The sequence below is a fragment of the Thamnophis sirtalis genome, unplaced genomic scaffold (genome assembly GCF_051295495.1).
Source record: "Thamnophis sirtalis isolate CommonGarterSnake01/CBP01778 unplaced genomic scaffold, rThaSir2_p1.2 scaffold_1, whole genome shotgun sequence".
Taxonomy (NCBI): Eukaryota; Metazoa; Chordata; class Lepidosauria; order Squamata; family Natricidae; genus Thamnophis; species Thamnophis sirtalis.
Genome location: NW_028261381.1, coordinates 125,031,606 through 125,043,732, shown reverse-complemented (window position 1 = coordinate 125,043,732; position 12,127 = coordinate 125,031,606). Strand labels below are relative to the sequence as shown.

The 12,127-nt window shown below is 46.0% G+C and overlaps 1 protein-coding gene and 1 long non-coding RNA gene across 2 annotated transcripts in view; one reads left to right on the top strand and one right to left on the bottom strand.

The window, feature by feature from the left end:
- Positions 1-12,127, bottom strand: part of PAX9 (paired box 9) — a 41,610-nt gene that overhangs the window by 27,468 nt on the left and 2,015 nt on the right. Inside the window, exon 3 of the mRNA XM_014054018.2 lies at positions 3,821-3,957. Within this exon, the coding sequence (XP_013909493.2) occupies positions 3,821-3,957 (137 nt within the window). The remainder of the gene's footprint in view (positions 1-3,820; positions 3,958-12,127) is intronic.
- Positions 9,927-11,135, top strand: LOC148049717 (uncharacterized). Its single transcript, XR_015697817.1, has 2 exons — positions 9,927-10,292; positions 10,735-11,135. It is a non-coding gene; the product is annotated as an uncharacterized LOC148049717 (long non-coding RNA).

Here is a 12,127-nt window from a genome sequence, read left to right as displayed (position 1 = left end):
GAATCTCCACGGGGAGATTGTTCCATAGGGTCGGAGCTGCCACCGAGAAGGCTCTCCTCCGCGTGGTTGCCAGTCAACATTGACCGGCAGATGGGACTCGGAGGAGGCCTAATCTATGGGATCTAATAGGTCGAGTGGAGGTGATTGGCAGTAGGCGGTCTCTCAAGTACCCAGATCCACTACCATGAAGGGCTTTATGGGTGACAAGTAGCACCTTGAAGCGTACCCGGAGATCGACAGGTAGCCAGTGCAGCTCGCGGAGGATAGGTGTTATGTGAGTGAAGCGAGGTGCACCCACAATCGCTCGCGCGGCCGCATTCTGGACTAGCTGAAGTCGTCGAATACTCTTCAAGGGCAGCCCCATGTAGAGCACATTGCAGTACTCCAGCCTAGAGGTCACAAGGACACGAGTGACTGTTGTGAGAGCCTCCTGGTTCAGGTAGGGGCGCAACTGGTGCACCAGGCGAACCTGGGCAAATGCCCCCCTGGTCACAGCTGACAAATGGTGTTCAAAAGTCAGCTGTGGGTCCAGGAGGACTCCCAAGTTGTGGACCCTGTCTGAGGGGCTGGTAAAAAAAAGTTTAAGGCTTCAATTATGCTATCAAAGCTTTCTTTCTTTTTTTCTTTCTTTCTTTCTTTCTTTCTTTCTTTTTTCCTTCCTTCCTTCCTTCTTTCTTTCTTTCTAAATTCTGTGAAACAAGACAAATACTGGAGGTCCTAAGGACACTCTGATATTTTACTCTGTGAAATAGCTAGTGAATATTCCCTTTATTTCTACAAATCTCCATTCAGACATACTAGGCTGTCAAAGTTATCAGTAGACATATGAAATAGGACTAAAAAGTACCATCCTGTATATGCCCCCCCCCCAAAATATGCATTACTGTGTTCTTTCAGGATGTTTCCTTAAGAAAGTTTACCTATATAGCCATGATGGCAAAGCTATGGTACGCCTGCCAGAAGTGGCACACAGAGCCATATCTCTGGGCATGCCAGCCATTGCCCAGTGCTCTTCTGGGTTTTGGCGCACACATGCGCATTGGCCAGCTGGTTTTTGTGCATCGGAAACTGGAAGAGCAGCTCCCTGGTGCGCATGCGCAGGCCAGAAACCAAAATCTCAGCTTCCTGGTGCACGCATGCACACCAGGGAGCTGCTCTTTCAGTTTCCGGTGCTCCCATGTACGCATGCTCTCATTTTTGGCACTTGGTCAAAAAGGTTTGCCACCACTGCTATATACGATTGTAGCATCAAACATACTCCATAGACCTATTCTTTCACCTCAGACTTTGGTAGCCCTTTGTTCGAAAAGAAGTTTCCCTCAGCACAGCAGGGATTATTTCAACCAATTATAAAAAAGAAGAAAAGGAAGGTACCTCAAGCTACAAATCAGTATGACATAACTACCTTAAGAGCCTACAGAGCATAAGGAAATCTATAAGCTTTTTTAAAAAATGTGATAATTACCAGAAGTCAGCATGAGTTTGTCAATAAAAAATCTTGCCATCTAATCTAATCTTTCGAAGAGGGAACTTCAGTGATAAATTGTGGGAACCTTATGGATGTTCACAGAAATACTTCTGTGTAGTATTTCATGTAAAGTAATGAAATTGATCAGGAGAATAGAAATGGAGCCATCTGAAGAACAACCAAAGGAGCTTAATATGTTTAGCCTTGAAAAAAGACAGCTGAAAGAGCTAGGATAGCATTATTCAACTATCTGAAATGACATCACATAGAAGCAGCTCCAGGACCTGTTCTCTTCTATTTCAACATACAGGACATTATGTATTTAAGTATACCAACTATTTTACAAGAAAACACACTCCAAATGAATAGTACCAGCACCTTACCCAATTCCCAACATTAACAGCAGATCTGTAGTGGAACCAATTACCAAGAGAGGTAGTGAATTCCCCTTTACTGAATATATCAAAGGAGAATATTAGGAGATATCTGTATGAGTGGTTTAATCTGTTTTCCTGCCCTGAGTAAGCATTTGGGTCAAACAGGCTTTTCAATCATCCCCTGAATGTGTCAAGTGAAGTCCTGCACTGGTCCCCACATTGAGAGGCTTTAGGTATATCTGGAAAAGCAGCTGATTACCTGGACTAAGAAATGACAGAGAGCAATAAGACAGAATTCTGGTCACATGGGACTGTCACAGCACACCTGGGCCAAAAACTGACAAACCTCTGGTCAAAGAACCAAGGAGCTAGCCCATCTCTAGACTGATCAACCCGGTGCTGGGTTTCCCAATTCAAGAAACATACCCTTCCAGCATTCCCCTCCCAGCTGTAGATCTCAGAACAGCTTCACTTTCATAGTAGAGCAGCTTGGAACTTACCAGTTGGAGGCGCAGAGATCTGACCTTCTCCAAAATCAAGTCTTTGGTGCTCTTTGACTTTGGTTGTTTGCTTCCAGAGGTTTCCAGACCATGTAATGTCTTCCATGCTAGAAGGGCTTGCTGTCTGTTAATGAAACATTGCAAGCAAACAACCAAGCTCAGAGAGCACCAAAGACTCCACAGTTCAAACCCTGAGCTATATAACATATATTTTCTTCTACTGGCCCTCTTCAAAGTGTAGTTGCAAGGATCTACTGGTAGTCCAACTATGCCATTCCTTCACCAATAAAATGACACTGGCAGTTTGGCCCAACAACAGCAAGCACCACCCATAATTATGTGGGGGATAGTCCTCTATTTGCCTAGATATCTGATTCTGGGTTGATTCTTTGAATGCCAACTGAGTTGGTCATTCATCCTACTAAATAGGAAAGCAGCTTTGCCAGCAACATTCAGTTCCTGTCACTTCCTTCAATGGGCAAGGACCACAAACATGCAGGGATGACTCTCAGTGCATTTCTTCTGAATTTGACCCCTAACAAATTTATCCCAGCCAAACAGTAGCTTTGGAAGACATCACCTGGAAAGAAAGTCTCATCAACTGAGGAGGTTATCCCCAGATGACTGCTACAGAGGCTTACCTGGGAGTAGAAACACAACGCACATAGTCTGAATTAAATCAGATTTGATTGGCACAAGATATTGAACCATAAACTAACCATCATCTCACAAAGTTAGACTACCACACGTTAGCCAACATATTGTGGAAACCCATCAAATGACACGATTCTGAGCAAACTGCACTCCATACACAGATTAGAGCCAGGACCAAACAATCTAGTTAAACTCTTGTTCCTTTGTGGAAATGGGTTTAAAATACAAGCCTGCTAAAAGGCAACTGAAAAACCAGAGACTTTGCTAAAGCCCCTTGGGTTCAGCGATGTGGGGCTGCTGCGCCCCCCCAAAAAAATGGCAGAAGGGGAGGGGGAGAGCAACTGATAAAATCCCATTAGAGAACAGACTCCTGAGGGGAGGGGACCCTTTTAGCTTTACTGCCTGCATTCACGCAGCACGTTTAACCCGATTCTCGGATTTTCCGGCTTCACACAACTTCCCAGGCACTATGACACGGTACTTCTATCAATGTTAAGAGTAACTAAATTGACGTGTTGAAGGACGTCTTTGTATAAGCCCAACCGGGGGGGGGGGTTCCTATTTGGAGCTCAATCAGGGCCAGAATGGATCAACGGAGGCTCTGGTGTGAATTCTCCCCTCCCCAGATACAAACACGCGTGTTTTACCCAGGAAGTTGGCTTAGTCTGTTGGCGCTGCTAGTGAAAAGCAAGCTCCTTTAGGCAGACCCCCGAAGCAAGCGCGCGATTCCCCTCCTCTTTCCATGCCCACCCCACCCCCACCCCTTCTGGCCCAGCCAGGACGTGCACCCCCTCCGTCCTCCCAGGCAGTCGCCCCCTTACCTGGCTGTACTTGGTCTCGTGCTCGAGGGAGCCCTTGTCCAGCCCGTTCACCGCAACGTGCTGGGCCGTGAAGCCGCTTCTGCTCAGGCTGCTCCACTCTTCCACCTTGGGGCTGTGATAGGGCGAGCTGTCGCTCACTGCGGGCAAACACACGACAAAGCGGAGTGAGGGGCGCGGCTTTCCTCTCTCGCCCTAGTCGCTCCGAAGCGAGCCTTCTTTTTCCCCTGGAGCCAAGCTAGGGGAGACCTTAAGCGCGGTGGCGGGTTTCTGCCTTGAGGTAAGGACGGTCGCCCTGAGAGTCGGGCACCTGGCTTGCCCTGTGGAGCTCTCCCGAGGAAGGGAGGGAGCCTGACAGCCAGCCCTGTCCGCTTCCTTGGAAGTCAATGCCTTCCTAAGGCGAGCGTTTGGCCTGGCACTTCGACGTCAGACTCGGCTGCTTCTCTCAGGATCCCACTTTCTGATCAATCAGATCAGAAAGTACTCAGACTCCCTTCACTTTTGTCAGTTTTGTGGTGCTGCAGCTTGATTCTACAGTTGTTGAAAGTCATTTGTTTTTCTCATTATTCTACACTCGGTACCCCCATAATGACAACATGAAAACGGAAGTTTAGAAACGTCTGTACATTTATTAAAAAGAAAGAAAAACCCTGAAATATTACATTGGCGTTAAGTATTCAGACCCTTTGCAACAACACTTGAAATTTAGTGCTGGTGCCTCCCATTTCTCTTGATCTGTTGCAGACATGTTTCTACACCTTGATTGGAGTAGACCTGTGATAAATTAAATTGATCGGACATGATTTGGAAAAGCGCACACCTCTCTATAGAAGGCCTCACAGCTGACAAAGCATACTGTAGCAGAGCAAAAGCCATGAGGTCAAAGAAGCTGCCTACAGAGCTCAGAGACAGGATTATGGCAAGGCACAGATCTGGGGAAGGCTGCAGTAAAATTTCTGCTGCACTGAAGGTTCCTAAAAGCACAGGGGCCTCCATAATTCTCAAATGGAAGAAGTTTGGAGCAACCAAGAGCTGGTTGCCTGGTCAAATTGAGCAATCGGGGAAGAAGGGCCTTAGTAAGAGAGGTGACCAAGAACCTGATGGTCACTCTGACTGAACTCCAGAGATCCTGTGTGGAGATGGGATAGAGATCCAGAAGGATCACCATAATTGCATCCCTTTACCCATCTGGGCCCTATGTCAGACGGAAGCCTCTCCTCAGTGCAAAATACATGGAAGCTCCCTTGGAGTTTGCCAAAAAAACAAAAACAAAAAAGCACACGAAAGACTCTTATACAGATTCTCTGGCCTGATGAGATGAAGATTGAACTGTTTGGCCTCAATTCTAAATGTTATGTCTGGAGGACACTAGGCCCTGCTCATCACCTGTCAAATATCACCCCAACAGTGGAGCACCTGGTCATCATGCCTGGGAGGAAGGGTTTTTTTTTGAAGCAGCAGGGACTGGAAGACTCATCAGATTTGAGGGACAATTGACTGAAGCAAGTACAGTGATATTCTGAATGCAGTCCTGCTCCACAGGGCTCATGTCCTCGGACTGGGCCAAAGGTTCACTTTGCAACATGACAAGCACACAGCCTAGAGGCCTGACTCGAACCCTATTGAACATCTCTGGAGGGATCTGAAAATGGCTGTCCACGGATGGATGGATATGCGCCATCCAACCTGACTGAGCTTGAGAGGATTTGCAGGGAAGAATGGCAGAAAATCCCCAATCCAGGTGTGCAAAGCTTGTCACGCACGCCATACCCCCAAAGACTGGAAGCTGTAACTCCTGCCAAAGGTTCCTCAACAGAGTACTGAGTGAAGGATCTCTTACTATGCCAATATATTTCAGGGTTGTTTTTTTCCCCTTTTTAATACGTTTACAGACATTTCTAAAATTCCGTTTTCATTATGTCGTTATGGGGTACTATGTGTAGATTAAAGAGAAAAATGAATTTCAACATCTGTAGAATCAGGCTGAAATAGAACAAAATGTATAAACGTGAAGGGGCTCTAGACACTTTCTGAATGCACTTGTGCTTCCGACGCCATCTCCTTCAAACCAGGTTTGCAGCATTGAAAAAATCCTGGCGGGAGAAGGCCAAGGACACTTTTGAAAGGTCGAATTAGACCTTTTTTTAAAATAAAGGTAAAAAGAAAGACTTTAGTTCGCCTTCGGAGCTCTGCTCCTCCCGCCTAAACGTTTGTCCACTATGAAACTATAATTTTGTTCGAGGCTGCCGTCTAAATGAAATAATGCATTAGGGAATAAGAGTTTTGGAGATTCACGAATAACTCAATAGTTTGGAAGGCTCTGCAACCCCATTCATACGTGCAACCAGACTCTAATGCTTGCTTTGAAGTAAACGGTGCGGTTCAAACAAAAGACACTCCCAGAGAATCCGGCCATTTCCTCACTGGTGGCACTTATTTATAGCGGCACTTCACGCTGTCTACATCAAAATAGCGATGGATTAAATTGAGCTTTCCTAAGTCTTCGAAAATCACTAGTGGGAAATGACTTTAAGGAATTGTAGGACTGAATCCTTGTACAAACTGGGGGGGGGGCGGGGAGAGCACCTTTTCGTCAAAAGCGAATCCTACTAATTTCAGTGAAGCTTCCGGTGGACTAAATAGAAGTCATTGAAGTAAGATCTGTTTCATTACAGTAGCGGTTTTGGTAGTGATCTTAAAGTACCTCGGATCTCAAACTCCTGAAGTGGGTTACAGCTACAGCTGGGGTATCCTTGAGTAGATCGATCTACTGAACTTTTAAATGATAAAAGCGCTGATTCCATTCAAAATTAAAAAGGAAAAGAAACCCGAATAGGTATCAAAGCAAACGGCTTAAACAGAATAAAAAAGAAAATAACCGCAGGTAATTCTGGAATCTGGGGGCAACAGGGTGACTGAGATATTCCTACAAAGTAGTTGCTACTTCCAATGACCAGCAATTAAAAAAAATGTCCCTTCTTCCACAGATGAAATGAAAGGGGGTTTGGTGTGCGTGAGAGAGAGAGAGAAAAGGAGAGGCATTCTGAACAGAAGCGCCCCCTTTGAGTTCCAATCAGTCCTTGAACTCCAACTAGATCCCTTCCGAAAGGAAATATTTTGTGCTGGGAAAGGGGGGGGGTGCGGACGCTGAAGGTCAATCAAAGACATCAAGAAAATCCCGCCGGCCGCCAGCCTGCACTCTCCCCGCGTCCCCGCCACCAACGCAAGCTCTGAGGGTGGGATTCTGTGCTCTCGTGAAGCCCGACTTCAGCGATCCGAGCTCCATTCTTCTCACCCCAGGACTCAGGGTAATTCATCCCGAACGCTGGAAAAATAAAGCCAGGTTCGTGCAGTCCATAGGGCCACTGCCAGCAGGTCTCCTACCTAGAGGTTTCCATCCCCCTCCCCTTTACACAAATTCTTCATTTTCCCGGTTTTCCTTTGAAACCCAAGGAAGCTTTCAAACCGTGCTTAGTGCTCCCGGATGGGAATTTGATCGTGGCTGGGTGAAAAAAATAAATAAAAAGGACTTGCATGTTCTTAAATGTAGGCATGTTTTAAAACAACTAAAATCCCCAGTCGCTTAGTCTTGGGTACATTGGTTGGGGAGGATGGGGGGTGGAAGGCATGTAGTTTTTCATTAGTTTGGTGGGAAGCTGGCCTGGCCTGCTTCTTCTCCTCTCCCCAAAAATTCAGGTGAACTGAATTCTTGCCCAGAAAAGCTAAATTTGATTCAGTTTAATGTCTAAGTGCCATCCATCGGACACCTGGGCTTAATCAATGCTGGGCTTAACTGCTCTATGTATACACACTCACACACACACACATCATTTCCTTCAATGGAAGGGACAGGAAGTTATTTTCCCAATATAGCATAATACCCTCTGCTAATGATGTATTACCTATGGGAGGTTGTTGTTTTGTAAAGAATTTTTGCAGGACCTCCAAAGCTACCACGTAGGACAAGGACAGTTGGGGAAATTGTTCAAGGCCGTATTTCTGCCCATTTCTGCCCTCATTCCGGTCCTGAATTGTTAGAAAGAAGGGGGGAGGGTTTCAACCTATTCTCCAAAGCACCTGAACGCAGCACAAGAAGTAGCCGAGGGAAACTTATCAAGGAAAAAAAATCAACCTAGAACTAAGAAGGAACAATTAAAACAGTGGAACTTGCCTTCAGAAGTTGCGGATGTTCCATCACAAGAAGTTTTTTTAAGAAGAGATCGGACAACGCTTTGTCTAAGTGGTGTAGGGTCTCCTGCTTTAAGGAGGTTGTAGTAGAAGATCTCCAAGGCCTCTTCCAACTCTCCAATTCTGTTATTCTCCAAATACCCCTTTCTATTAATAAAGCAGTTTGAGGGGAATATCCCTGAGAAACGTATCCATCTCCTTAATACCCTTACAGAGACTGTGGTTTCATGCCTGGCTTGACTTTTTCTAGTTCAAGTGAGTTTAGGAGGTCCACCTGGCATAGGTGGAGGGAAATCTTAGTCTACGGAGGATTTGAATTTATAGCATGCAAAGGAAGACGGAAGCCTACGGAGAATTTCAAACAACTGCAGCCTAATCAGGTTATGCACCGAAATTAAATTTATTGCGGATAATCCTAAAAAGCTAAAAGGAAAAAGCTGGCCTGCCGCCTGCTGCGCGGTTTCCAACCTCTCTGTTTCTTCCCCCAATTCCCACTTATATCCTCCTAGCACGAAAAGAGGAAAAGGCGACAGGATTTTTTTTAAACCCAATGTGGTTGAAATTGGCCTTCTGTTCTCGTGCTGCAGCCAGTGGGCAGTTCTGCTGACTACTGGCGCCATTATTTCTCAAATAAAAAATGAGAAAACAAAATTTTAAAAAAATAAAAAGATTTGGGAGAAGTAGAAATGTAGGAAAGACTCCTCTCTTCGAAGCCGTTCTCCGAAACACACACTCTCTCTCTCTGACCTGCAACGTGTGCGTGCAAACACAGGCTGTTCACACACAGAGACACACAATGCACATTGACTCGTACATACAGCTACTAGGGCGACCTGCCTTCCAATTGCACTACTCTTTCACTATGAGGAACGGAGATTCCTCTGAAACCAACGGGTTGCGTGTGTCCCAAGTAGGAAGCATCAGTGGCAATAAGGCGAGAGGAAGGAAGAACCTCTGAGTTTCGGCCCATCCACGCTACCCAGCGGCTGCCCCCGATCCTTCACCCGGCGGGATCCAGAAGACTGAGCAGCCCAGGGCAGTGGGCTTAACCAGATCTGCGAAGCCTGGACGGTGTGATCGAGCTATAGGCAGCCGGGAGGGAGAAGCCTTTGGAAGGCCAGCGGAGAGCAGAAGAGGCCTGCAGGCAACGCCAACCAACCCCATGTGCTCGAAGGGCCTCGGAGCCGGGTCAGCCGCGCTTCTCCGTCGGTTTGCGGCCGAGCAGTGTGACAGGCCCAGGCCGTAGCCTGCCTGGGAGAGCCGCCTCTGGCGACCTCCCTTCCCCACGAATAGGGCTTCCTTTCCGCGGCAGCTAGGTCAACTTAACCAATAAATCAAAGCCGAACAGCCAGAGGCGGGAGACCGGGGGGGGGGGGCGAGCTCGGAGATAAACCCAATGCCTCCCCCCACCGTTCGCGGGCCTCCTACCCAGAGAGGTGGCCTCGGCCCCGGGGGGGAGTTAATAAACACGGAAATCAGGCCAGCTCGCGCTGCTTTTCCGCCCGCCCGCACTGCGCCCCCACCTCGCCTCCCACGCGCTCTCTGTGCACAACGATTCTAGCAGATGTTCCCGCCATGCCGGACCAAAAGGCAGGGGATGCTCGCAAGCAGCGCCCTGGGAAAGGGAATTGGGCAGCCCGATGCGATCCTCAGTTTAAAAAAAAGATTTGGAAACGGAGGCTTCTTTATTGGCAACCATAAGGCGTGTGCGTTGTACACTCTTAACGTTTATTGTTTGTGTGAGCACCGCACAAACGTGCACCTACACACCACTGTGTCTCTCGCACAAAAGTCTGGTTGAATATGTTGCAAGCCAGCATTGAATGAAAATGGGCAACTGTATTGATCTCGCCTGCTTTCACAGTTGCTGAAATGAAGTCGGTTCGGATCTATGGGGCTGCAGAGTCGAGGCCTTAACACGAGTATCCGTGGGGCCGTGCCTATTGCACGGCACTCGCCGCTCCGGGCAAATCCCGCTAAGCCTTCCTGAACTGCCCCGTCTGGAATTCCGCAGCGAAGTCGGGAGAGGCGGGCGGGCCTCGGAAGGGGCTTAAACGCAAATTAAACATAGGCCGTTTCGGTTTTCTGGACCACCGCTTCGGAGCACAACAAAGTGAAGCAGGAGAACGAAAGCAATTAGGTGACATTTGAACTTCCTGTCTGAGCAAATTTGCCCTGATTGCGAGAACTCGAGAAAGACTTTGCCTGCAATTGCGGGGAGGTGCCTTTGCCACAGAAGCTCTGACTTGAGAGCAAATATCAGCACAAAAGCCTAGCAGAGAAAAAAGTAAATATACCCGAACGGGGATTATGTGTGATTCTGTAGTTTAGGTATGCTGGTAGCCAAAAGAACTTGGCCATGAAAAGGTTAGCTGTGTTTATTCCTCCCTGTAATAAATTGTGTGATTACTCGACCCGTACATGTTTATTGTGTGTGTGTGTGTGTGTGTGTGTGTGTGTGTGTGTGTACATACATGAACACACATACATGCACCCACACATATGGCCTTGGCAATTCACCTTTTCACTTAAGAGACCTCTATAATTCACAAAAGCTACTAACACAATAAAAGGGTTAGTGTTAAAACTGCCATTGGATTCTTTAATGTTTTAAGACGTTGACATCATTACTAGTTACTTCTCTTTTTCATAAGCACAAGAACGTAGTAACACAGGAAGTTATTCTTTTCCCAACCCTATTCATCCATTATCTTTTTAACCATACTTAGATGCAGTAGCCAATATGAGGTACTTGCAAACTAATCCAGAAATGAAATGCATCAGCAACACTGTTTACACAGATGTTGAATCCAGTCAAGATCAACACAACCGATTCACAGCAAATGTGCCAAGTATTGGGACTTGTCTTTTTAGCTGAGTTGATTTTATTTCAAAATGTGAATAAATGCAGGTAAATACATCTGAAAGCTTGTTGGGCATGTCTCTGTGGGCTCATCTACACCTGCTGCTTTGATTTTAGTGAGCTCAATTAAACTGGAGAATTGTAGAAACGCACTTATATGTTTCCTATATGTTGTGTTGCTTATGTATGTGCAACAAATGTGTAACAAATGTGTTACACATACATGTGACATTTTCCCTCCCATCTTTAATAAATGCTTATATCTCAGCACAGTGATGTGTTCATCTACTGGAGACATACAAGAGCTTCACTATAAATGAGGCTACTGCTTCTGCTTTTGAAACGAGGGTGCTCCCCAAACTGATATGGTCTAAAGACATGGTCTAAAATATTGCCAATACTACATACTATCATATAAACTAATATAAGTCAATTGTTTTTATCATATTTGCTTCCAAAATAATGGGTTGCCATGCCATGAAAATATTTTCATTGGGAGAAAATATTGTATTTCTTTTCAGTTTCATTTATTTCCCCTTTATAATTAAATGTAAAGCTTCTCAGAGAGAAACGTATTTGGGAATCACTTGTTGCTCAATCGTGAAATTCCCTAAGGCTCCCTCCCAGATAAGGAAGCATGTGCAAACAAAGTTCTGGCCACCAGAAAGTTCAGCCAAACACGATACATACTAAAATGTATCAGATACATAAAATTTGAGAAAAGTTTCCACATTATGGGGATTAATGGCTGTTAGCCTTGATGGCAATGTGACTGCCTTTGAAGGCCATCTGCTGGGCTTCCTTGTACAGCTGGTTGGCCAGTGTGAGAGCACACCACTGGACTCATTGGGCCAGGGGTTTGATCCAATGGGGTTCTGCTTATATTCTTAGGACCCCTTTAAAAGAGGAAGGTCCTGCAGCTAAGTGAAAAATGCCACTAGAACAAAGAGAGAGGAAATGTATTTAGAATCAAGTTCCACCTGGGCCATTACCACCTAAACCATTTATAGCATTTATAGCATCATCCAAACCTGTTCATGAAGACAGACTTTACGTTAACACAACAGCTGGATGATGCTATACAATGCTATAACTTAGGGCTTCCTTCAAAGCCCATCAAAGACCAGGGAATCAAGGCTGTTGATGATCCTCAACGAAAGCTAATTCATGTCCTTTTCTGAATTTCTCCCCCTTTTAAGGAAACTACATTAGACATTTTCTGAAGCTACAGCATCGACTGGTCTGCAAAGAAACCACTG